Source organism: Vanrija pseudolonga, chromosome 3 (genome assembly GCF_020906515.1).
Source record: "Vanrija pseudolonga chromosome 3, complete sequence".
NCBI classification, from domain to species: domain Eukaryota; kingdom Fungi; phylum Basidiomycota; class Tremellomycetes; order Trichosporonales; family Trichosporonaceae; genus Vanrija; species Vanrija pseudolonga.
Genome location: NC_085851.1, coordinates 342,790 through 367,147, shown reverse-complemented (window position 1 = coordinate 367,147; position 24,358 = coordinate 342,790). Strand labels below are relative to the sequence as shown.

Genomic DNA, 24,358 nt, shown 5'->3' with positions numbered 1-24,358 from the left:
CCCACAATGCCACGGTCAAACCCGAATTAGTCTTACGGCTTACTCACATTACTAAATGTGGGGCACTGACGCCATGGCAACGGCGGCACACATCAACTTTGGGATTAATTAAACAGTAAATATCATGAAAAATACCCTCGGCGGGATCAAACAAATCAACTTACGTAAATTGCCTTCCCAAGCGTGACTGTCTTTCCGTAGGACATAAACAAATACAACGACGAGTGCCTGCAACAATCATCTCCAACCACTCTATCCAAGCAACATTGACAGTCCTGTCCCGTGTCCAGCAAGTTTCCTACGACACCAGAGCAGGCAGCCACCATGTCTACCGACACGACGCGCGAGGCATCGCCCGAGGTCGAGACGCGGCAGGTACTCGGCACGCTCGAGCTCGTCGCACGCAAGAGCGGCAAGGTGGTCTCTGCGTTCCCTGTTGACGCTGAGCGCGTCACCATCGGGCGCGACTATGACTGTGATGTGGGTTATCGACGCTGTTAGTGATGGTACCCCTCTGCTGACACCCGCCCCAGGTCCGCCTCTACCTCCCTGACGTGTCCAAGCTGCATGCCGAGCTGCAGTTCGACGTCGACTCTGGATCTGTGCGTTGGCTTTGAATGTGTGTTTAGCCCCTAGAACTGACATCTCAGGCGTGCCTCATCGTGCACGGCTCCAACGGCGTCGTCCACACCCCTGCTGGTGGCCAGCAGACAAACTACATCCCACCAAACATTATCGTGCTCGCCGACGGAGATACCTTCGCCATCAGGAAGAAGCTGTTTAGGTTTACCTACGGCGATGGCGGCACTCAACTCGGTTACTCGTCGCCTGTTGCGGTGCGGGTAATGCCAGCATCGCCTGCCAAGGCCTCGCTCGGGGCCGACTCTTCATCCACGCCTCTGAGGCGGCGGGCGTCGCACCGATTGTCGATTGTGCCCGAGGGACGCCGGTTCAAGCCCTCGCCGATGAAGCGGAGGCCGAGCACGCTTGGATTACTGGGAGCGACACCTGTGCCATCGGCACTATCCACCGAAGTGGAAGCCGACGAGCTCGAGTTTGAGGAGCTCGTCGACGTGGCCGAGGGCGACGAGGGCGACAAGCTCTACCTGGAGCGAAAGGACGAGGAGCCCGAGGAGCCCAAGGCGGCGTCCAACCCCAACCCATTCCTCACTCCGCAGCCTAAGCGGAGGGCGGACCCACGAAACACGTCAGTGGCGCCGCGGACAAGAAAACCAGTGCCGCCCCCGCCAGCACCCGGGGCGTTCGAGGATGCCGAGGAGGAGCCTGCACCGCTGCTCATGCCCAAGACGCCAAAGTCGATCCCTCTCCCACTGGGCGGCGAGACGCCGTACGCGTCCCCTGCAAAGGCGCCGTCGTCGCCCACGCCTCCCGTCTCCGCCCACCTGGCCTATTCGACCCCTCGCGGCTCCGACTCCCTCCGCAAGGCATTACTGCTGCGATCTGCCCGCAAGGTGTTCGAGACGACGAGGCAGTTTACAGTCGAGACCGAGCTTGGCTCTTCAAAGATCGAGACGCGCCGCCGCAAGTCGTCGAGCCCTGGCTCCATCTCGTCGCGCCGCAAGAGCTCGCCGGCGCCAGTGGCGCCCGTGGAAGCCGAGTCCGAGTCTTCGTCAGAAGAGGACAGCTTCGAGGACGCCGACGACAAGGAGAATCACCCACTGCAGTGGGTCTACGAGGACGGCCAGGTCGACGTCAGCTTTGACGACTCGGACTCGGACAGAGATTCCGTCGAGGCCGATGTCTCGCTGGTGAGTGTTTTTCATATTGACCAGTATTGACAAGTACAGCCCGGCCAGTTTGTGTTCAACGCCCACCCCGATCACGTCAGTGACAGCGAGGAGGATGATGGCGATGACGAGGGCGAATACGACGAGAGCGAGGAGGACGAGTCCGATCGCGAGGATGGCTCTGCGCCTCCAATCGCTTTCATCAGTCCTGTCGTTATTGCAAACGCCCAGGACGTCGAGGAGAACTCTGACGAGGAGTTGGAAGAGTCGGCCGAGTACTCGATTGACGACCTGGGCCGACCCGTACCCGTCACCCACTTTGTGCACGAAGTGTTTGAGGTTAACGATGGCGAGGAGGAAGAGGAAAGCGAGGAGGAACTCGAAGAACACGACGAGGACGAAAGCGAGGAGCTCGAAGAGCGCGACGAACACCCTCAAGTCGAAGCCGGCGATAGCGAAGACGACGAGGCGGACATCTCGGCCGACGTCGATGTCGAGGTTGACCGCGACGAGCTCGTCACGGAAGCTACACCCCCTAGGCAGCTGCCCTCTCGCTTCTACACACCTCAGGTTCAGCGCCAGCAGGCTGCCGGACCCCGCATGTCGTTAGCTGGCATTGGTGGGCCTCCCGTGCGCTTTGTGCCCATCGGAACTCCTCAGCAGCCTCATCCCGACCGATTCGTCCCCACCCCCGGCAACATGGGCAAGCCGAGCCGCCCGCCTAGGACGCCTGCACGGGAAGTCGAGGAAGTTGAGCCCGAGGTGGTGGTTCCGCCGCGCACGCCGAGGGTCGCTGCGACCCCGAGCCGACGCCCGGCATCAGTCGATGTCAAGAAGCAGCGCGAGCTGCTCGCGACCCCGCGAGCTCTCCCCGCGCCGCCCGAGTCTGGCTTCCGCTCGCCAGTGCAAGACGATCGCAAGGACCCGCACCCTCTGACCAACTTATTCTCGACGCCTTCGCATCGCGCTTTGGCTGCCAGCCCCGATCCTGGACCGGTCGTGCCCCGCACACCAATGGACGATATCAAGCGACGCCTCGGTGCCCTGCGCCTGCAGACTGCCAGCGGCAAGAAGACTGCCATCGCGCCTTCGTCTGTCGGCGCACACCCCGCTCCTCGTCGCGCCACGGTCGGGTTTGTGCTCCCCGACACTCCGTCGCGTACCCCCGTCCCTTCGCCTTCCGTCTCTATGTCGGCGAGCGCCGGCGATCGTACCTACCGCACGCGTGGCGTTGCCCCGGTCACCCCTCGTGTTGCAGTCATCGAGGAGGGCGAGTCAGAGTCCCTGCCACCAACGCCCACGACGGGCGCGGAGGTTGTGCTCGAGAGTGCCATGTTAGCCCCGGCCACCGAGGAGGAGGAGGAGGAGGAGGTCGAGGATGAACAGGTTGCCGGTCCCTCAACGCCCTCGTACGTCGGGCTCCGCGACATGCTCAAGCAGCCTGCGGCACCCAAGACGCCCGCCTTTGACGGACTGCGCCAGCTGCTCAAGACCCCGAAGGTCGACGCAACGCCGTCCTTTGCCGGCGTGCGGGAGATGCTGCGGCAGCCCAAGCCCCTCAAGACCCCAGCTGCCCTCAACAGCCTTCGTCACATGCTGAACAAGAGCGAGACGGTGGAGTCGCCTGACCTCACTGGTGTTCGGGAAGTGTTCCGGCCCGCAGCGCCTGCACCACCCACACCGTCCTTCAAGGGCGTACGCGAGATGTACGCCGAGCGTCATGCGCCGCCGACCCCTGCGCTCGACGGCATCGCCGACATGTACGCCGATGCCGAGGAGGACGACGCCGAGGAAGGCGAGGAGGAGGAGCACGAGCCTGAACCCGAGGAGGTGCCAGAGCCGGTGAAGGAGATGCCGGTGAAGGAGATGGCTCCTGTCAAGGCCGCGCCCCCCGCCCGATCCAGACTGCCCACGCGGTCGGCCCGTGGAGCCAAGGCCGCCGACAAGCTTGCGACCACCGACAAGCCTGCGGCCTCCAGAGCCGAGCCAATTGCTGCCCCTGAGCCCAAGGCGCGCAGTACGCGTACTCGCACCGCTGTTCGCAAGGAGCCGGAGCCAGTATCAGCCCCAGCCCGCTCTTCCCGCACGACACGAGCCAAGTCTGCTGCCGTCTCTGAGGCGGGCGACGATGCCACCGCCGCCACGGAAGAACGAGCTGCCACCGTGCCTGTTGCCGCCCCCGCCCCGAAGGCCCCGACGCGCCGCACCGTTTCGGCTCGCTCGACCCGAGCCACCGCGAGCCCCGAGGTCGAAGCCGAACCACCCAAGGCCGAGGCACCCAAGCCGGCTGCGACCAAGACTCGCACCCGCAAGGTGTTAGGCGACGCCGAGCAGCCTCAGTCCAAGATCCCACCTCCCGCTGTGCGCTCTCGTAGCAAGGCGGCGGGCAAGGCGGCGAAAGACGAAACCACTGCCAGCGCTCCTACACGCAAGAGCGCCGCCACCGCGCCAGCAGTTGCCGACAAGGAGAACTCTGCCGACGATGCCGAGCCGGCATCAGCTCCTACTCGACGCCGCGCCGCTGCTGTCAAGGCCGATGCCAAGTTAGCTGCAGTGTCTGCTCCTGCGCGTGCTACTCGAAGCCGACGCAATTTATAGTTATCAGAAGAGGTGTACAACAAGCAATCCAACAGTGTATTTAGTTTTTATTATGCCCAAAGCCGTGTTTTGTCAATGCCGAGGCCGTGGATGACGCTATTTTATCACGGCTATTGCGGGGGCCGAGTTGTCGCCATGTGCCACTTTTTGTAGTCAGCAGTGACCACCCACCTCGGCCAGCGCGGCCAGTCTTCTAACCGGCAAAACGACGCGGCGGCGGCTACCTGCGACGCCCAGCCCCGCCCAGTCCAGCCAAAAAATACTTCCGCGCGCCCGCTTGCTTGCTTACCCCACAGCGTTCTACATGGAATTCGAGCAGCATCCTCCACTCGGCGGCGGACCGGCGTCGCGGCAAGCCGCCAGTCAGTCTCTCGACTCTCTTCCCATCTCACCTCAACACTCGTGACCTTTACTCATCACTTCCACACAACTCCCTCTCCCACACCACCACCATGAACGGGCTACTCAACGGCGCAGACTGCGCTGCTCCAGCCAACCCGCTCAACAATGTCCTCAAGCGCGAGGGTGTGGACAACTCTCTCTTTCGCGTACGTCGCCTAGCTCCTCCAACAAGGCGGCGTCAGCACCCTCACCGCCGCCGCCGTTACTGGCGGCCTGAGGCCGCTTGCCGCTCTTCACCCCCCAACGCACCGCTGACAACGCAGGACCGCATGGCCGGACCGTCGGCGGGCCCGAGCTCGCAGGCATTCCGCTCAGCCGGCGCAGGCCCCTCGCAGGCGCATCCTGGCCTAGCCTCGCGCCCAGCCCAGCCGTTCAACCTGTCCAACTTGGCGCAGGCGCTCGCCCAGCCCCCACAGCAGCAGGCACAGCCTGACTTCCGCGGCGTGTGGGACCGGCACCAGTCGGCGTCGCCCAGCCCCGGACCGCAGCAGTTTGCCCAGCCGCCCCAAGCGCAGATGAACAACGGGTGGGCGACCGACTTCCACACGGGCAAGGGCAAGGGCCGCGCGGCGCCCCCTCCGATGCAGCAGCAGCCCGTCTACGAGCCCCAGCAGTCGTATGCGCCCATGTACGGCGGCATGGGCGGCGGTATGGGCATGGGCATGTACCAGAGCCGACTGCAGCCCATGTACGGGGCGCAGGCGCAGCAGGGGCCGGTCGCGGGCCCCGCGGCGCAGATCCACCACGGCCCTGAGATGGACGCGGCGTTCGAGGCTGCACTCGCCGACGCGCAGGCGCAGGCCGACGCCGCGCGCGAGGCCGAGAAGGAGCCTGAGCAGGAGGCCGTGCACCCTCCCCCGCAGGTTGAGGACGAGACGGACGGCATCGAAGACTCGGACCAGTTCAAGGGCGACCTCGATGCCGTGTGGGAGAGCCTCAAGCCCGAGGCTGAGCGCTTGAACAAGCTCGCCGAGTGGGAGAAGGAGTTCTCGCAGGTGAGTTGGGGCGAGGGCGTGGGAAGGGGGGCGAGGGGCTGACACGCTCGCCCAGTTTGTCGACGGCGAGGACGACACGCTCGACATTCTCAACGCCGATCTCGCACGCAGCGACATTGGCCACACTGGCCTTGACGAGCAGCTCGAGTTTGGCACCGGCCGCTGGCTGGACGGAGGCGAGGCCGAGAACGGACTCCCCGCGCCAGTCGACTACCACTTTACGCACCCGAACAAGTTTGAGACGACCCACCAGCCCGTGGCTGCTTGGCTCGAGGCGACGCGTACCCTCGCCAGCGGCGGCTCGCTTTCCGACGGTGCGCTCCTTCTTGAGACGTTCCTCGAGCGTGCCACCCAGGCCGACATTGACCTCCTCGGCATCTCGCGCGCCCAGGCGTGGGCCATCCTCGGCCGTACCCAGGCCGAGAATGAGATGGAGGACAAGGCCCTCGCTGCGTTCGAGCAGGGCCGCAAGGAGATCAACGACGACCCGGCGTCCAAGCGGGCCGCGGCCGAGCTCCTCACCGTGAGCTGCTGACACTGTCGCGCTGGCTGACAAACGCAGAACCTCGCCATCTCCTACGTCAACGAGTCGCTCGACCTCGCGGCGCTCACCACGCTGCACCAGCTGCTCACGACGTTGCACCCAACTCATGCCGGCGCTGCGCCCTCGCGCGCCGAGTTTGTCGCTAGCGACAACCCATGGGCTCTGCACCAGCGCATGACTGACCAGTTCCTGGCACTTGCGCGCGAGCAGTACGCCAACGCTGGCCACGTCGACCCCGACGTGCAAGTCGGCCTCGGCACCCTCTACTACATGATGGGCGAGTTTGGCGAGGCGCGATCGTGCTGGGTCGCGGCTCTTGGCGAGCGTCCAGACGTGAGTAGAGTGGCGGGCGGCGGAGGAGGCAGCAGCCAACGGCAACGGGGTAGGGAGGGGGCGTTGTCGACGCGCGAGCTGCTGCAGCAGGTGCGGATACTCGAGTCCGAGCCTGCTGCACATGGCAGGGGCCGACGCGTATCTCCACCGCCACCACAATCGCTGCTGCCCTCTTCCCTAGACGACGACCCCGGGCATGCTTCCGCCGTTGCCGACACCCAATTCCTGCAGGGGCTGATAGTGCAGGACTACCTTCTCTGGAACCGCCTCGGCGCGACTCTGGCCAACGGCGGCGAGCCCGAGCAGGCCGTGGATGCTTACCGCCGCGCTCTGGAGATCAAGCCTACGTTTACGCGTGCGATCGCCAACCTCGGTGTCGCGTGTCTCAACATTGGCGTGCACCGCGAGGCCGCCGAGCATTGTAAGTGGCGCGAGGTGTGGTTGTGGCGTTTGCTGACACACTTTCAGTCCTTGCTGCCCTCGCCATGCAGCCCACCGACCCCATGGGCGTCGCCGCGCCCGAGGCGTACAGCCTGTGGTCTACGCTGCGCCGCGCACTCATCGCGCTCGACATGCCCGAGCTCGCCGAGCAGGCGCGCCCGGGCACCGACCTCAACGTGTTCCGCCAGGCTGGCTTCGAGTTCTAAGCGGCGCGGGTGTAATCAAAACACGGCGGCTAGAGCGTTCATGACAACAAAGACAAAGCTTGTACACCTTTTTTCAATTGAGCATCGTAGAAGATTTAGCAGTGTACGAGGGATATGCATGTGTAGGGTGTGTTACGCGGCGGGCTATATCCTCGCGTCGGTGTGGTAGTTGTCGACGAACCAGTCGACGGATTCTTGCAGCGCTGGGCGAGGTGTCAGCTCCACTTGGACCAACACATGAGCCGACCCACCCTCTTGGAACGGGGTAAACTCAAACTCGAGCCCCTGCTTAGCCAGCTCGGCGACGAGTTTGGCATTGCTAGCAGGCTTGCGGTACTGCCCGTCGGACTTGGACGTGTCTTGGACGTACTCGCCCTCGTACGACATGGCAGTCATGACAGCGAGCGCGGCGTCGAGGATGGACACCTCGTCGTTTTCCGGCGCTGCGGGTCAGCTAGCTGCGCCACCAAAGCCGACACGCACGGGACAGGATCAGCGGCTCGACCTTGGTATAGCTGTTGAGCGCCCACACAATCAGGCGCGCAAGGTCGCGCGAGTAGATGAACTGGCGGAGGGGGCGGCCGCTGCCAGAAATCACGAACCGCGTGCCGTCGCCTGGGGTCAGCTCTGCCGTACACACGCACGCACGCTGTGCAATGTAGCACTTGTGCATGAGGGCCGGGAGGACGTGCGCCGCGTCGAGGTTGTAGTTGTCCCCTGGCCCGAAGACGTCTGGGGGCGTGAGCTGAGGAAAAAAAAAGCAAGTGAGCTCGGCGACCCACTCGTGGGGATGACGGCGGTAAACACGTCGCCGTACTGCTCGCGATACGCCCGATTCTGCACGTCGACCAGGCGCTTGGCGTGCGCGTACTCAAAGTTACTTGGGTCCGGCGGGCCGGCGTGGATCTGGCCCTCGCTGAGGGGGTAGGTCGGGTGCGTGGGGAAGATGCACGTCGAGAGGCATGAGACGACCTTTGCGACCTGGCGAGTGAGCGAGCGAGCTAGCTCGGCGCCCTGCGGCGGGACGCGACGTACGTGGAAATCATGGGAATTCTGCAGCACCGCGTCGTTGATGCGTATGTTGTCCCGCAGAAAGTCGGCCTGCGAGGCAATGTTGGCGAACAGCCCGCCGACTGGCGTCAGTGTCGTCTCGTACCGACGCCGCTCACCCCTCGCGGCGAGGTGCACGACGTGTGTCGGCCGCACGCGGTCAAACAGGTCGTGCGTGGCGTCAAAGTCGCTGTCGGGGTGTCAGCAGGTGGCAAGGCGACGGACGCGCTCACCGCAAGTCGCAGTCACTGCTCGACACGAACACCCATCGGTCGCCCGTTTGCCGGCCAAACGGCCCGCTGGACGCCACGGCGTGCTGGATCGCGCGCCCTACCAGGCCCGTGCCGCCCGTCACTAGGATCACTGGGGTTAGCTGTGCCATGGGGGAGGGGCTTGCCTCGGTGCTTGGGTTGGTCTGGCATGAGCTCGTGGAGAGGGAATGGACGAGACGAGACGAGACGAGACGAGACGAGGCGAGGTGGAACGCGAGTGTTGTTGCTATGACGTGCGTGGCGGGATCGCCGCCGCGACATCTGAAACGCGACACGCATCTGGCTACCAAGGACCCGCTACAGCCTCCACCACGCCAACCATGCATTTGTATACGCCCTACTACTACTCCTTGTGCTTCTTCTTCCCCGCCTCGCCATCCTCCTCGCGCTGCCGCTTGCGCGCCAAGAAGCGCTCTTTCGCCTCCTGCCTCCTGCGCTCCGCCTCGCCATCGTCGCCTTCTTTACGGCGGCGGGCAGCCTCCTCCTCCTCCCTGGCGCGCGCTTCCGCCGCGGCACGCTTCTTCTCCTCCTCCTCGCGCACTTGGTCGGCGAGGCGGCGCCGCTCGCGCTCCATGCGGTCTCGGTACCCTGCCGCCGCGCCGACCGCGCGCGAGACGTACGGCTCGTTGGTCTTCTCGGACCGCTGGCCCGTAAGCAGCGAGTTGGGGATGGCCGCCTGCGGCTTCTTGACAATGTTGAGGCCTGCCTTGAGGAGAGACCGCTTGTCCACCACCTCGCCCTCGTCGTTGATCTCCATCTCCTTGCCCGTCGCGCTGTTGATCCCCGAGCTGCCGACCTTGTAGCTGGCGCTGCTGCTCTTGGCCTCCCGCGCCAGCAGCGGGTCAAACTCCTCTTCGTCGTCGAATGTGTCGTCTTTTGCTGTTGGCGGGCGGATGGCAAGCGATGGACCAGTGGCAGGCTTGGCCTGCGTTGCGGATACGGCCGCCTCGTGCTTGGCCGCTTGCTCGTCCAGCATCGACTTGTAGAGCGAGGTGAGGCCGGGGCCCTTGTTACTCCGTTTCAGAGCGGCTGCAGTGTCAGCGTCGATGGCGTCTTCGGCGCACTCACCCTCACGTTCCGCCTCCTCCTCCTCGGCCTTGCGGACCTCCTCCATTTGCTTCTTGTACGCCTCGGTGACGAAGGTCTCCTTGTCGGCAAACTCGTCACCTTCGGCATCGCGTTCCCTCGCGAGCATCTTCTCTTCGGCCCGTAGGCGGTCGAGTTTCCGGGTCTGCGCTGCTGCGATAGCGCTCTCAATGAACCGAGGCTTCTTCTCCGCGTCCTCGGCCTTGCGCGCATCCTCGAGTTTCCGTTCGGCGGCCTTCATGTCCTCGTACACGCCGTCGTAGTCGAACACGGCGGCGTCAATCTTCTTGGCCTCCTCTTGCGCTCGCCGTTCAGACCGTGAGAGGAGGTTGGCGGGCGGTCGTGGCGGCTGGCCCTGCGCCCCCTTGCGTGATGGTCCACCAAGGAGGTTTGGCGGGGCTCGTGATGGCCCATCGTCGTCATCGTCGTCGCCGCCGAACATGGCCGAGACGGGCTTCTTGGCCGGCGCCGCCTGCTTGCTCTTAGCCTTGGCCATGAGCAGCTCCATGTTGGACATGGGCGCGGCGGCTGGCGCTGCCGCAGCCTTTGGTTTTGACCCTCCTGCGTTGCCGCCAAACGAGAAGGAAATCTTGCCGTCGCTCATGTCGATGGAGGGTGAAAGAGATGACACCGAGGTTGATGATCGACTTTGACTTTTGAGCTGGTTGAGTGGCAACCCCGCGAGCCTAATGGACGTCTTGTTGTTATTGTCAATTTCTAATTCGACTTTAAATGACACACCCAAGTAAATTATAATCGGGTTGTAAATGACGCCGTTTGAGGTTGCCCCTGACGCGGCGTCTAATCCCAACCCACCCATCATCCCAACTGATGCGACGACCTGAAGCTGCTATGATTCAATGCTGCTCATTTCCCTCATCCTTCCATCTTGTCATCCCCGTTACATTCCACCACTCCACCAACAACACATTACTCGACTCACAAAGAGACACCTCACGACACTGCTGTTCCCTAGACAGCTCTCCCACAACACCCCTCGCTTGCTCCCCCTCTCTCACTGTTCTACGACCCACCTACCGCTAGCCCATCCTCCCACACCCTAGTGTTTGGGTCCAACCCGCCACTGGGCTGACCAAGGCCGCCGCCGCCGCCAACACCCGACCCAACAGCCATGGGGGACATGGTGGCGCCGACGAGAGCCAAGCGCGGCCGCTCGCCGTCGCCGTCAAGCTATGCCGACTCGCTCGCCTCGCCATTAGAGGTGCTGCTCAAGCGCCGTCGCCGTGCCGAGTGGAAGCAGGCCAGCGGGAACGGCGGCTTTGCCCTTCCTCCGCCCCCTGCGCCCGTGTGGCGTCCCGAGCTCAACGCCGAGGCGTCGGGCATGCAACAGCACATTACCAGCAGCAGCGATGACCAGCACGACGACATGGAGGTGCTGCGCTCGAGCTCACCGCACCGGCGCTCAGGCTACGGCTCGGCCACGGACGTTGACGACGACGAGCCAGAAAGCAGCACTGCCGCCTGGATGAGAACTGGTGGTGTCGAGCGCCGCCGCGCAAGAGCTTGGGAGCGCCTGCAAGCGCCAACGCACTCGTCTTCGTCTCTCTCGCACTCGCTCCCAGTGTCGCAGCCAGAGCCACCACAACAGGGGGCTCACTCGTCGTCATCCCCCGCGGCTCGTGCCTATGTCCGCGCTCGTGCAAACAGCCAGCCCATGCCGCACCATCACCAACCACAACACACGCCGTCGAGACACGCACACGTCGGCATGTCGTCTTCGCCTGTTCGCCACAGCCCGCCGTCGAGCACGCCGTTCCGCGGAGACGAGTGGACGGCCGAAGAGCGTATCCGAGAGTGGGGTGACGAATATGCGAGCCAGAACTCATTGTTGTTTTCTTTGGTAAGCGATTGTGGCAGTGGCGGATTGCTAACCACTACCCAGCACCAGGCCCGACACGCGTCGTCGTCGTCGCACCACGGCCATTCGTCTGTGAACATCACGCCGCACTCGTCGCATACGATGGACATGAGTCATACGCCGTACTCTGCTGTTCCGACTCCTTATCGCTACGCCCGCGACGGCCACGGGCTGATGGAAACGCCAAGCCTCGACCTGTCGTCGCCGTATGTGTCGTCCCCCGAACTTGTATCGCCCTTTGCGTCGCAGAGCACCATGATGGGAGGGCACAGTGGCATCGCGCCGCCACCGCAGATGGACGCGAGCGCGCAGGCCAATTACGAGGAGACGAACCGCCTGCTCGCCGAGCTCAACGTGCAGCGCATGCGCCGATACCAGGCGCCGCCGCCGTCACCGGTCGATGAGCGATTCCACAACACGCAGGTGCACCAGCACCAGCACGAGTACCATGACTCGGCCATGGACGAGAGCTAGGACCGCAGCTCCGAAAGGCACATTTCACCCCACCAAGCATTCACTTCACACCATTGACACCTCATCCTCCCTTGTTGACACCTTGTAGACTAGCAGCATGCTACTTTTATCCATTGTGCGGGCGTGTGCTGCTGCTGACATACACTGCATTTGTTCTTATGACTTCTGACACACTCTACAGCTTGCCCTTGCTGCGCTTGAACGCAGTGAGCAGCTTGCCCTTGATGTCCTTCTTGACGAGCTTGCCATTGGCGTTGCGATCAAGCGGGGTGTCCGACACCCAGATGAAGACGGGGCGCGCATGGGGCCGGAGGTTGGGGCTAGCGATGGCAATTAGCTCGTCACCGGTCGCCTTGGCGCCCTTGCGCAGCGAGACCGCGACGCCGACGACCTCGCCGAGCGTGTCGTCCGGAATCGGCACCGCAGCGGCCTCGGCCACGCGCGAGTCGGTAAACAGCGCGTTCTCGACCTCTGTCGAGGGGATGTTCTCACCGCCGCGGATGATTATGTCCTTGACTAAACTCGTCAGCAAACCCCAAACGTCCCACTCACTCCGGTCCGTGATGAACAGCCAGCCCTCAGGGTCAATGTACCCTCCGTCGCCCGTGTCGAGCCAGCCGTCCTTGTCGAGCACCGCGGCCGTGGCCTTCGGGTTGCCATAGTACTCGAGCATGACGTTGGGCCCCTTGGCGAGCACGAGGCCTGCTGTGCCCTGCGGCAGCTCCTTGCGCGTCTCGGGGTCGACGATGCGGATCTGCACCGTCGGCACTGGGGGTCCGGCAGACGTAGGGCGGGCGAGGTAATCCGGCCCGGCGTGGATAGTGTGGATCGCGTTCGTCTCTGTCATGCCCCACGCCGTGGCGGCCCCCGCCGTCGGCCAGCGCTTGACAATGTCCGCGACGAGCCGGGCGGGCGGCGGCGCGCCGCCATACGACAGGCCGCGCATGACAAAGTCGGCGGGCAGCTTGCCGCTCTGCAGGATCGCATTAGGGATAGCGGGCACGCCGCCGACCATGTCGACCTTGTGCTCGACCATCAGCGCAACCGCGTCGTCCACGTTCCACCGGCGCAGCAGCACAATCTTGTTGCCGTCATTCACGCCGCGCACGAGCTGCCCAAAGCATCCTGTCGCGTGGAAGAGCGGCACGGCGAGCAGCGTCACGGGCGGCGAGTCCTGCGCCATGACGAGCGCCATGGCCATGTCGATTGGCGCGCCCATGCGGAGCGCGGCGCGGAGGGGGGCTAAGCCCAGCTTCAGCTCGTCGCCATGTGACTACCCCACGCCCACTCACCAACATACGACGACAGGTAGTTGTGCAGCCCGCCACGCTGGGACGAGAGCACAGCCTTGGGGTATCCCGTCGTGCCGGAAGTGAAGAAGATTGTGCCGTCGGAATCTGCGCCCAGCGTCTCGAGCCCTTCGCCCCGCTTGACCTGCTCGACGAACGCGGCGTTCTGGCCCACGAGCGAGGCAAAGTCGAGCACCGGGACGGCGTGCTTCAGGTGCCCGTTCGGATGGTACGAGTACACGTCGCCCACGCCCGCGGCTCTCAGCTTGTCTGCCAGCGGCGCGAGCGTGTCCCCGCTCTGCGCGTCGGCGAGCACAAGCGCCGGGTGCGTGATCTTGAGCGAGTGCAGCAGGGCGTCGGGCGTGAGCGCCGCGTTCACCATGACGGGTACGGCGCCGATGAGGTGGATCGCGACCCACGCGACGGCCCAGCTGCGGTGGGTCAGCCAGCCAGCCAGCCTGCCCTCCCTCCCTCGCACACCCCCACACCTACTTGATCGAGTTGAAGCCCACGATGGCAATCTTGGTCCCCACGCCGGCGCCCCGCGCGCGCAGGAACCCGGCCACGGCGTACGCCTGTTCCAGCGCCTGGCCGTACGTGATGCTCTCGCGCTCGTGTTTCGGCCGCGGCTCGGGCGGCGGCGCGTCGATGAACGTCCTGTCCGACCAGCGCTCGAACCGCGGGAGGAGGTACGCGCGGTACGTCGGCGGCTGGGCAGCCCAGGCCTTGTGCGTGATGCCCTTTATCACCACGTCGGCGAGGGCGAACGCCGGCTGCGACGTGATGATGGCGTCGGTTTCGGCCAGGGTGGGGGGCTGCTTGGCCATTGTCGTGGGTTGAGTGAGTGAGGGGCGCAGCGATACAGCAGCACACGCCGCTTATGACTGCTTGCTTGCCCGACGGCCGGCCGGGCAGCGTGCATCCCATCGTCTCGTCTCGGCGTTCACCACAGCCATGGATGGTCGCCACGGTAGCTCGCAGCAGCATCAGTCAATCCCCCGCGGGGCCCGGCCGCCTCACGGAAAAACCAGTCTTGCTATTCCTAGCGGAAAAACTAAACCATGTCTCTCGGTGGCCGAGTTGGATGTATATCGTCGGGATACCGGGATAACGTCGTCACGACGCTCTTCATCATGGATGACATCGTAATCAGGCTTACTGACGCCAAGAGAGCATGCTGTGCTCGCTGCGACAAGTACCAACACCTCGAGCTCCCCAACGCATGGCCACTGCTGACGTCGTCCATACGTGATGAGCATCGTTTGGCTTCGGCGCCAGCAGCTAGCTTGAGCTTACTGATAACGCCGCCGCGGCGATCAACGGGGTCCGACGACCGCACCATGCGGCGTCGGCGATGCGGCGCGGGCGATGTCAGTGGCACCACTCGCTACTCGCTAAGTCGTGGCGGCGGTCGGGCGCCTCCTCTGCCTTGCTGGACGGACTATGTCGCCGCCTTTAGTGTCTCACTAAGCCTCGCCAGCATCACGACCGCACCGTCGGCCCGCTTCTCGACGTCGTCTGGCGTCTTGGGTGCCATGTGCTCGTCGACCCCAATCCTCGTACTCTCCACTCCATGATCACCCGCGCCCAGTTACAGTCGACACACCGTGCACTGCAGATGATACTAGATACTAACTTGATTTCCTAATAACCCGTCGCATCGACTTAGACCTTGGCAGCCTTGCGCGCGCCGTCCGCAGCGTCAGCCTTGCGCTTCGAGTCGTCGAGCGGCTCGATGTCGACGTTGGGACCGTAGGGGACAATGCGGTGGGGGTTGATCTGAGTGTGGGAGTAGTAGTAGTGCTCCTTGATGTCTGGGTAGGTGTCAGATGTGTGTGTGCGCGCCGCCTTGAACTTACGCTCAAAGTTGGTCGTCTCCTTGAAAGCAGGGTTGTTCCAGTAGAGGTTCTTGAGCCAACGGTTGATGTTGGGGTAGTCGTGACGGACTGCGGTGTCAGCGGCTGTCGCAAGTGCGAGTGTCGTCGAGCCACTTACTCGAACCCCAGTTGGTCTTGAAGTGGACGTAGTACACGGGGTCGTAGCGAACGATGGTGGTGAAAAGACGCACGTCGGCCTCGGTCAGGCGGCCACCGATGAGGTACTCGCGGCCGTCGGAGAGGATGCCCTCGACACGGTCCAGGGCCTTGGCGAGCGCCTCGGCAGCCTTGTTGTACGCGGCCTGGGTCGTGGCAAAGCCGCACTTGTACACGCCGTTGTTGATGTCGTTGTACGACCACTCCTCAAACTCCTCAATCTCCTTGCGCAGCTCCTCGGGGAACGTGTCGAGGTCCTTGCCCGGGCCGTCGGGCAGGATCGAGTTGAACGCGACGGTGAGGTCGCGGATGATCTCGGACGACTCGTTGGACACGATCGTGTTGAGCTTCTTGTCCCAGAGCACAGGCACAGTCCAGCGCGCAGAGTAGTCGGGCTCGGCAAGCGAGTACAGCTCCTGGAGGTGGTCCTTGTGGTGGAGGTGGTCGATCGTGGCGCCGGGGAACGTCTGGTTGTTGTGCTCCGACATGGGGGCGGGCGGCGCGTCCTTGAGCTCGTAGGGGACAAAGTGCCAGCCGCCCTCGAGGAGGTGGGGGTGGACGACGGACACGTCTGGCGGCGGTTAGCTCGCATCGACGTCTGCGCACGCACCAATGTAGTCCTCGAGGCCCTTGAGCGCACGGAGGATGAGGGTGCGGTGTGCCCACGGGCAAGCGTACGAGACGTAGAGGTGGTAGCGTCCTGGGAAAGTCAGCGATGGTTGCAGCCCCGACGACGTACCCTTCTCAGGGGGGTGCTGGCCGCCCTCGGTGATGTGCTCGCGGAACGACGAGACCTGGCGCTTGAACTCGCCGTCCTTGGCAGCCCAGTCGGTGAGTCCCATGGTTGTTAGTTTTGTGGATGTAAAGGTGCGGATGGGGTGGATGAGGGTTGAAGTGGTGGGAGGACGCTGAATTGACCGCGCGAGAACCGGAGTTTGTCTTGCGAATCTGGATGCGAACAGGCGGGTGGGTGCGACAATGGCTGCCATCCACTTTTGTGGCGGTGGATGCGAGGTTGGATGGGAGTGTGGTGTGGTTGTGGTGGGCAATAACAGCAAAGCAAGAACGTCACCTGGGCTCTTTTTATTCCATGCATTCGGTCGTTGCCGTCAGTGTCGTCGAGGAGCTTGCGCTCCCCCCGTCGTCACTGGTCACCATGTAAGCTCATTGCACCAAAGGTTGGTCAGGAATGACCTCATGGGTGAGAAGGATTATCCCAATCGGGCAATAATCGCCGCCACAAGCCGTGGAGACCCCACACACTGGGTGGATTGCTAACCCGTCACACGGACTGCATAATGCGTGTGGCACTTTTGGCGACGGGGCTTCGCCGACCAAGTCAGCACGACACGAGGTAAGCGCGGCGCCGCGTCATGGTCATGGAAGATGGTAGAGAGGCCTCCTCACCCCCCTGCATGGATGTGAGTGTCTGAACGAAGGCACCGCCCAACATTGGTACAGGCCGTTTACCACGTGGACAGACGGCGGACATCGAGCGCCGACTGCCGACCCGCTCTGACCAAGGGGAACCGTTTCGTGTGTCTGCGCGTGGGGAGCGCTCCAACAAGCACCAGTGGGTAGCCATTTGGGACGGGGGGTGGGATGACAACTCTCTCTCGACGGGGGTTCGGGTCAGCGCGTTGTGGTGTTATCCATCTACCTGCACCTAGCTCGCTCTCGCCTTGCCGGGCTCATTGCCGCGCTCGCCGGCTGAGCGCACCCACCAGATACTCCTCTGTCCCGTCCAGGCCGTCATGAGTGATGAGCCTGGGCAAGTAGCCGGTGCATGGCGCTGGATGTGCGTGGGTGGCGTGGGAGTGGGAGTTAGCGAGCCCGGGCGTGCAAGGCTTGCCTGCGCGGCTTTAGCTTGCACGAGGCGCTGGCGCTGTGGCTACGTGCCTGTGGGGAGTGGTGGCTACAGTGCATACAATTGTGGCTCGCTCCCATTACAGTTGCGGATCACCGCACTGCTGGCTAAGGCCGCCGTGGACAATGAACAAACAGCAGGCGGCCGAGTCTGGGTGGTGGCTGGCGCAGGCACCGAGATTGACGGACGGCATCGGTTGGCGGTTGCGCTCGCCGGCACCGCCTATGGCCCTAACACGCGTACGTACTTACTTCGCTGCCACGGATCGAGGGCACTGTTTACGACGCGTGCTGTTGTCCTCCTTGACGCACAAACAAGGCGGCGTATACTAAGTACTCTGCATCACCTCAGTGCTGGCCGAGTCGGCGCTGGAGCTCGGTGCTCGCTGCCGCCTCGGTCACTTGTATCTAGATGTATGGCCCCCGATTTCACGCCATCGGCGCCATGTCCGCCGCGCGCGCCCCGGTGGCGGAGGCACGTGCGCCCGTGGCGGGCGGGTGGACGGGCAGGCGGCACCAAGCTGCGGTCTTTGGGATGCAGCGGGCTGGCTGACTGACTCGGGGTCCTACAGGACGCTGCACAGCAAGTCGTGTACATACGTACGACATGTGTGTGCGCATGCATACAATGTTTACTGCAAACAAACAAGGGAACGACGAAAACATGATACACGTTCCCCTCGACACGGTCGTTTCCGCGCGGAACAAAATTTCGGGGACATGCAAGTACGTGCGTGTACGCAGATTCGCGACGACGCGCCGCGCCGCGCCGCGCCTGGGTGTGGCGCCGCAGCCAGCCAGCCAGCCGAGCCGCCCTGGGCCGTCAGGTCGTGGCGTCCAGTCGAGACCCGCGCTGATTGATCTGGGGTTGTCCCTTGCGTGCATTGCTCCTGTGTGAGTGAGTCAGGTCAGTGCTGCTCTGGAAACGATGTACAGGGCGGGCCGAGCCACGGCGGACGGCTTGAGCCTCCGGCCTTTGTCTTCCATCAATGTCGAGCGGCGAGGCCTTGGGTGTAACGGCAGGCAGGGCAAGGGGAGGCAGGGCCGCCAACCTCGTCGTCAGTGGTGCCCTCGCTGCGCGTACAGAGTGGCGTCCTGCCAAGCGGACCGGGGGCTGAGCCTTGCTTTGGCTTTACCTCGCCTTGCTTGCCTTGCGTGACAGTGGTGCGAGGAGGTCAAGACTGCAGCAGCAGGTATGCACAGAACAGAACAGACCCGCCTGCCTGTAGATCACTTTGTCTCGTTCGTTCGTTCCCCACCCACTGACCCCCCGACCTGCTGGCCAGATCAGAGACGATGCTGTCGACCACCACCACGCTCAGCGTGCTCGCGCTCCTCCCCGTGCTCCTCGCCGGCCCCGTCTGTCTCCCCGCCTCGGGCAGCGGCGGCGCCGGCGTCGCGATCCACCCGAACGGCAACAACGGTGTCTGTCTCGACGTTGCGGGCAACGTCCGGGCCAACGGCACGCCCGTGCAGGCGTGGAGCTGCAACGGCTCTGGCGCGCAGAAGTGGGTCATCAACCCCGGCACTGGCGCCGTCAAGCTCGCCGGCACCAACTTCTGCCTCGACGCTGGTTCTTGTAAGTGGTGTGAGAGATCAGGCGGAGTGGCGGAGATCCGCCCTCCGCCAGGTCCCCGCTGCCTTTCGAGTTGCCTAACCCACGTTACAGACCCCGGCAACGGCATCAAGCTCAAGATCTGGCAGTGCTACGACGGCCTCGCTGCCCAGACCTGGAACCTCAGCAACGACAACCGCATCTCGACCCAGGGCCAGTGCATTGACCTGACCGACGGACACACTTACAACGGCAACGTCCTCCAGACGTGGCAGTGTGCGGGCGGTAACACCAACCAGATCTGGACCACCGACTGTGTGGCGGGTGGCAGCAACGGCGGCACTGGCGGCAACAGTGGCAACAACGCCAACTCTGGCAACAACGCCAACAGCGGTAACATCGGCAACAACAACAACGCTTCCCCTCCCGCCAACAACAACCCTGCCCCTGCCCCTGCCCCTGCCCCTGCCAACAACGGCAACAAGGTAAGTACATGCATCGGTGCTGCTCCCATCCCTGCTCACACCCCAGGCCCCCCTGACCCCCAACGGCATCAAGGCCGGTCTTGCCGGCGGCACCCCGTACGACATCTTCACCCAGTACAACCTGATCGGATGGTGAGGACGCCAGCGCAGCGCCATAGCATCGGGCCAAGCTGACCCACACCAGGTGGTACGACTGGACCTGCCCTCTCCTGTGGCACAGCGGCAAGCCCGTCGCCGTGCCCATGCTCTGGGGCGACGGCCACCGCGGCGGGCTGCAGTCCGACGGGCCGCGGTACGGCGACTGCCAGAACCTGTACCTTGGCAACTCGCCGTCCAAGGCCGCGCCGCCCTACTTCCTCGGCTTCAACGAGCCCGACTGCCCCGGAGGCGACAGCTCGGACCTGAGCCCCGAGCGCGCCGCCGCCGTGTGGAACCAGTACATCGGCCCCCTGGCCGCCAAGGGCTCGCTGCTCGTCTCGCCCGCCCTGTGTCGCCAGGACGTCGAGACGTTCCTCACGCCGTTCAGCCAGAAGATCAACGTCCCCTTCGACATTGTCGCCGTGCACGTCTACCAGCCCGACCTGGCCTCGGTGCAGCGCGTCATCAACCACTACCGCAAGTACGGCAAGCCGATCTGGATCACCGAGTTTGGCTGCGTCCTCGACCCCGCCAATGGCTTCCAGTCCCCCTGGGACCAGGGCACCATCAACAACTTCATCTCCCAGGTCGTCCCCTGGTTCCAGTCCCAGCCCGACATTTACGCCTACGCGTTCGTCGACGTCAACAACGGCTGGAAGATGAACAACGGCGACGGCTCCCTCACCGCCACTGGCCAGCACTACCTCAACACTCTGCGCCAGGTTCAGGGCAAGTAAAGGTCGTGGCATGTCACAGGCGTCGCGTCGTCGCCAACCCCAACCAAAAACATGGGCGCTGGCGTCCGTTTTCTTTTTTTTTCGGGATCCAAGCACTACAGCTTCGTAAACTATTCACGTCTCCAAATTAGTACTATAGTGTAGTGCTATCGCGAGTCTTACAATGCAATGCGGTCGTGGAATGGCGAGGGCTTGGAGCGTGGGACATGGCCAACTTGCCCAGTTGAAATGAGGCCGGTCTCCTTATCCGTCCAATCCGCTGCCTCGACCCAAGCCTCCATCGACGCCGCCGAAGTGGGGTGCGGGACAAGGTGCCAGACCTGGTGAAGACGCCGTGTTGTAATTGCACCCTCTTCCGCACGCACCCAGTCTACAGCGGCGACAACAGTCCTAGGCAGCAGCCACATGGGACCGTGGCCTCGCAAGGCCAGGACGTAGCATGGCACGCCTCCTCCACACCCATTCTCCATCCCTCACCGCCGCGCCTTTGCAACAATCTGGTGCCGGTTGAACAGGCTTTCATTTTATACTGCTGACTACTACGTTTTTCTACCTAAACATGTTTGCGTTGCCCGTCTGGCAAGCATAGCCACTTTTTCAACAACTCGGCTGTAAGGACACAACTGGGGGTATCAAAGTGAGGGAAATTTGGGGGAGGGTTGAGGCTGTTGAAACCCTACATGCTAATGATGATGCGGTGGTGGTGGTGACAATGGGTGAGAGAGGGAGAGGAAAACATTTTACTGGAGGTTCTCGCGGGCCCACTTGGCAGCGTTGACAAGGTTGGTGAGCGACTCCTCAGTCTCCTTCCAAGCACGGGTCTTGAGACCACAGTCGGGGTTGACAATGAGGAGGTCGGCAGGGATAACCTCGGCAAAGGCCTTGAGGCGGTCCTTGATCTCCTGCTCGGAGGGGACACGGGGCGAGTGGATGTCGTAGACACCGGGGCCGATCTCGTTCGAGTAGCCGTGCTGCTTGAAGATGTCAAGGAGCTTGAGGTCGGCCTTGGAGGCCTCGATCGAGATGACGTCGGCGTCAAGACGCTGGATGTGGGGGAAGATGTCTCCGAAGTCCGAGTAGCAGAAGTGCGAGTGGACCTGGACGTCGTTCTCGACACCCGAGGTGGAGAGACGGAACGAGTCAACGGCCCAGGTGAGGTAGGCGTCCCAGTCCTCGCGACGGAGGGGGAGACCCTCACGGATAGCGGGCTCGTCGACCTGGATGGCGCGGATGCCGGCCTCGGCGAGGTCGACAACCTCGTCACGGAGGGCAAGGGCGAGCTGCTTGGACTGGACCTCCTTGCTGATGTCGGCACGGGGGAACGACCAGTTGAGGATGGTGACGGGGCCGGTAAGCATGCCCTTCATGGGCTTCTCCGAGACCGACTGGGCGTAAGCCGACCAGCGGACGGTCATGGGGGCAGGGCGCGAGACGTCCGAGACAACAATGGGGGGACGGACGTAACGGGTGCCGTACGACTGGACCCAACCGAGCTGAGTGAAGATGAAGCCAGTGAGCTGCTCGCCGAAGTACTGGACCATGTCGTTACGCTCGGGCTCGCCGTGGACGAGGAGGTCAAGGCCAAGACGGTTCTGGATGGCAACGACCGACTTGATCTCGTCCTCCATGGCGGTCTCGTACTGCTCCTTGGTGAGCTCACCCTTGCCGAACTTGGCACGAGCGACACGGATCTCCTTGGTCTGGGGGAACGAGCCGATGGTGGTGGTGGGGAACTTGGGGAGGTTGAGCTTGGCCTTCTGGGCCTCGCGACGGACGGGGAACTCGGCCTTGCGCTTGAGCTGCTCGGGGGTGATGGCGGCAACGCGGTCACGGACAGCAGAGTCCGAGGTGCGCTCGAACTCGCGACGAGCGGCAATGTCCTTGGCGTTCTGCTCAAAGGCAGCCGACTCCTTGCCGTTGAGGGCAGCGGCGAGGGCAGTGACCTCACCAGCCTTCTCCTTGGCGAACGAGAGCCACGAGAGCTGCTCGGGGGTGAGCTTGTTCTCGACGGCGATGGTGAGGGGGGTGTGGAGGAGCGACGACGAGGTGCCGACACGGACGCGGTCCGAGCCGAGCTCGGCAACGGCCTTCTCGGCAAGGGCCTTGGAGGCGTTCAGGTCGTTCTTCCAGATGTTACGGCCAGAGATGAGACCAAGCTCGAGGTTGATCTTGGTGGGCTTGATGGCGGCGATGACGGCGTCGAGCTGCTTGGGCTCACGGTCAAGGTCGATGTGGAGCGTCGAGATGGGGAGGTCCTTGATGAACTCGATCGACTTGCCAACACGGCCGTAGGCAGTGGTGAGGGTGATGGGGAGGCCAACCTTGGCGAGCTCAGCGTAAGCCTTCTTGAACTCGGCGGCGAGGGCCTCTCCCTGGTCGGTGACGAGAATCTGCTCGTCGAGCTGAACCTCCTTGGCGCCGGCCTTCTTGAGCGACTCGAGGACCTCGACGTAGATAGGGAGGAGCTTGTCAAGGAGAGCAATGGGCTTGAAGTCGGCGGGGGCGTCACGGGCCTTGCGGACAAGCGAAAGGTAGGTGACGGGGCCGAAGAGGACGGGGCGGGTCTCAATGCCGAGGGCCTTGGCCTCCTCGTACTCCTCGAGGGCCTGGTTGCGCTTGAGGGTGAACTCCTGGTCGGCAGTGTGGTCGACCTTGACGATGTGGTAGTTCGAGTCGAAGAACTTGCCCATCTCGTTGGCGGCGACGTCAATGCCCTTGGCGCGGTCCTGGTGACCACGGCCCATGGCGAAGTAGGTGTCGACGTCCGAGAGCTTCTGGTCGACGAAACGCTGGGGGATCACACCGAAGTTGAACGAGTGGTCGAGCAGGGAGTCGTACAAGGTGTACTCGCCGCTCGTTAATCAAGAGCTCAAGAGGTGTGTAACTTACCCAGAGGGGATGAAGTCGACGCCGGCCTCCTTGAGGGTCTCCCAGCGCTCCTTGCGGATGGCCTTGTGGGCGTCCTGGAGCTCCTGCTCGGTGACCTTGCCGGCCCAGTAGCCTTCAGTGGCCTGTGTAGTGCGTTAGTGTCAGGAAAGGCAGCTCGGGCCACTGGCCACGAGCAGGGAGGGAGGAGGAGAGGGTGAGGGCCACGAGGGTAGCGAGCTCCTCGGGCCAGGTGGAGGTGTCGGGTCAAAGCTCACCTTCTTGGCGGCACGGTTGGTGCCGACACGGGGGTAACCGAGAACGGTAGACTGAACCATTTTTAGTGGTAGAGGGGGAGGATGGGGGGGATGAGAGAGAGATGAAGAAGAAAGAAAGATGAGAAGAGGGCGTGGAAATAAATGGGGCAGAGGGGGGACGGGGGAGAACGTGTCACACTGGTGGGTGGGTACGGGCCACTCCGCGGGCTAAAGTGGGGGTGACTTTTTACGCGGCTGGTGCGTGCGTGCTTCGAGTCGTACCAGCCCAGCCTGGCCGTGGCTCGTCACTCTTCGGAAAACGAGCAATGGCCATCACGCCTTACTTTCAGGGTTTGCACCCTCAAAAGCTCGACGAATGAGCCCGGCGCACCGAGGGCCCAATGGTTGGAAATATCCCACCAGTGGGCGCTCAACAGAGCTTGCGCGCGCAATGGTGCATAGAGACGCGCAGGACGCTGTGGAGCGTCATAGAACCTTGGCCCTGCCCCTACACGTGCAATCGCTCAAGCTGGGCCAGTAGAACCAGGGAGTCGACCAGCGCCACTCGTAGCTAGCCGATGGCACGATAACTGGTATATGGATTTCGGCTTAAACGTGCTCAGTTTGCTCCTAGGGCGCGCGTCGGCGCAGTACCGTCAATTCCAGACCCACTCGCTCGCTCGCTGCCAACGGCCGAGGGCGCGTCGGCTTTCAGTGACTCTGGCATGTTCAGTGTGAGGAGAGGGCACGGCGACGACTCTGAGCGGGCCTCACAGACGCGTCGTGCCGCACACGCGCCCAGAGCAAGGCATGCCGATGGAGACCCCCGCATTCGCCATGCCCCCAATCTGCGTGGCCCCGACCGCACGCCAAGTGTCAGTCTGTGAGCGCCGGCCCGAGGCCCTGGTGCGAGACAAGTCGATGTCGTCTTGCCCATCCTTCCTAGCCCTTGAGTGCGAGACGAGGATCGAGTCGAGTCCTTGCTCACCGTCGGCTATGTGGCGTGCTCACGATAGTGATAGAGTGCTTTGGCAATTGCCGAGGAATGGTGTGCTGCTGTTGTGGTGAGCGGGCGTGAGTCTGAGCGAGGCGCAGGGGCGTGGCA

General features: G+C 63.4%; 9 protein-coding genes across 10 annotated transcripts; 4 read left to right on the top strand and 5 right to left on the bottom strand.

The window, feature by feature from the left end:
- Nucleotides 1-247: 247 nt before the first annotated feature.
- On the top strand, nt 248-4,346 carry LOC62_03G003689 (uncharacterized protein; the record flags this gene model as incomplete). The annotated part of the gene is made up of 4 exons (XM_062770226.1): nt 248-480; nt 534-602; nt 651-1,769; nt 1,809-4,346. The coding sequence occupies exons 1-4, from the start codon at nt 325-327 to the stop codon at nt 4,344-4,346; spliced, it is 3,882 nt and encodes a 1,293-aa protein (XP_062626210.1). The 5' UTR covers nt 248-324.
- Nucleotides 4,347-4,695: 349 nt separating this feature from the next.
- On the top strand, nt 4,696-7,399 carry PEX5_1 (Peroxisomal targeting signal receptor). Of its 2 annotated transcripts, none has more exons than XM_062770225.1 (6): nt 4,696-4,894; nt 5,012-5,743; nt 5,799-6,266; nt 6,306-6,620; nt 6,867-7,041; nt 7,089-7,399. In XM_062770225.1, exons 1-6 carry the CDS (start codon nt 4,799-4,801, stop codon nt 7,265-7,267), a joined length of 1,965 nt encoding a protein of 654 aa, XP_062626208.1. In that variant the 5' UTR covers nt 4,696-4,798; the 3' UTR covers nt 7,268-7,399. The 2 variants fall into 2 exon arrangements, with proteins under 2 accessions (XP_062626208.1, XP_062626209.1); XM_062770224.1 differs by having other exon boundaries at nt 6,708-7,041.
- Nucleotides 7,384-8,699, bottom strand: TSTA3 (GDP-L-fucose synthase; the record flags this gene model as incomplete). The annotated part of the gene is made up of 7 exons (XM_062770223.1): nt 7,384-7,470; nt 7,519-7,710; nt 7,751-7,882; nt 7,916-7,999; nt 8,050-8,400; nt 8,437-8,507; nt 8,551-8,699. 7 exons carry the CDS (start codon nt 8,697-8,699, stop codon nt 7,412-7,414), a joined length of 1,038 nt encoding a protein of 345 aa, XP_062626207.1. The 3' UTR covers nt 7,384-7,411.
- A 205-nt stretch (nt 8,700-8,904) lies between these two features.
- Nucleotides 8,905-10,279, bottom strand: SPAC29A4.06c (Nuclear speckle splicing regulatory protein 1; the record flags this gene model as incomplete). Its single annotated transcript, XM_062770222.1, has 2 exons — nt 8,905-9,618; nt 9,658-10,279. 2 exons carry the CDS (start codon nt 10,277-10,279, stop codon nt 8,933-8,935), a joined length of 1,308 nt encoding a protein of 435 aa, XP_062626206.1. The 3' UTR covers nt 8,905-8,932.
- Nucleotides 10,280-10,548: 269 nt separating this feature from the next.
- LOC62_03G003685 (uncharacterized protein) lies at nt 10,549-12,146 on the top strand. Its single transcript, XM_062770221.1, has 2 exons — nt 10,549-11,536; nt 11,579-12,146. Exons 1-2 carry the CDS (start codon nt 10,808-10,810, stop codon nt 12,026-12,028), a joined length of 1,179 nt encoding a protein of 392 aa, XP_062626205.1. The 5' UTR covers nt 10,549-10,807; the 3' UTR covers nt 12,029-12,146.
- A 57-nt stretch (nt 12,147-12,203) lies between these two features.
- On the bottom strand, nt 12,204-14,144 carry yngI_0 (Putative acyl-CoA synthetase YngI; the record flags this gene model as incomplete). Its single annotated transcript, XM_062770220.1, has 4 exons — nt 12,204-12,544; nt 12,581-13,270; nt 13,321-13,748; nt 13,810-14,144. 4 exons carry the CDS (start codon nt 14,142-14,144, stop codon nt 12,204-12,206), a joined length of 1,794 nt encoding a protein of 597 aa, XP_062626204.1.
- A 776-nt stretch (nt 14,145-14,920) lies between these two features.
- Nucleotides 14,921-16,404, bottom strand: gto2 (Glutathione S-transferase omega-like 2). Its single transcript, XM_062770219.1, has 5 exons — nt 16,090-16,404; nt 15,961-16,050; nt 15,313-15,921; nt 15,177-15,263; nt 14,921-15,131 (listed from the first exon to the last, which is right to left on the bottom strand). The coding sequence occupies exons 1-5, from the start codon at nt 16,337-16,339 to the stop codon at nt 14,983-14,985; spliced, it is 1,185 nt and encodes a 394-aa protein (XP_062626203.1). The 5' UTR covers nt 16,340-16,404; the 3' UTR covers nt 14,921-14,982.
- Nucleotides 16,405-18,444: 2,040 nt separating this feature from the next.
- On the top strand, nt 18,445-20,307 carry xlnA_2 (Endo-1,4-beta-xylanase A). Its single transcript, XM_062770218.1, has 4 exons — nt 18,445-18,795; nt 18,886-19,256; nt 19,303-19,388; nt 19,441-20,307. The coding sequence occupies exons 1-4, from the start codon at nt 18,513-18,515 to the stop codon at nt 20,129-20,131; spliced, it is 1,431 nt and encodes a 476-aa protein (XP_062626202.1). The 5' UTR covers nt 18,445-18,512; the 3' UTR covers nt 20,132-20,307.
- A 564-nt stretch (nt 20,308-20,871) lies between these two features.
- Nucleotides 20,872-23,334, bottom strand: met26 (putative 5-methyltetrahydropteroyltriglutamate--homocysteine methyltransferase; the record flags this gene model as incomplete). Its single annotated transcript, XM_062770217.1, has 3 exons — nt 20,872-22,984; nt 23,021-23,142; nt 23,275-23,334. The coding sequence occupies 3 exons, from the start codon at nt 23,332-23,334 to the stop codon at nt 20,872-20,874; spliced, it is 2,295 nt and encodes a 764-aa protein (XP_062626201.1).
- Nucleotides 23,335-24,358: the final 1,024 nt, after the last annotated feature.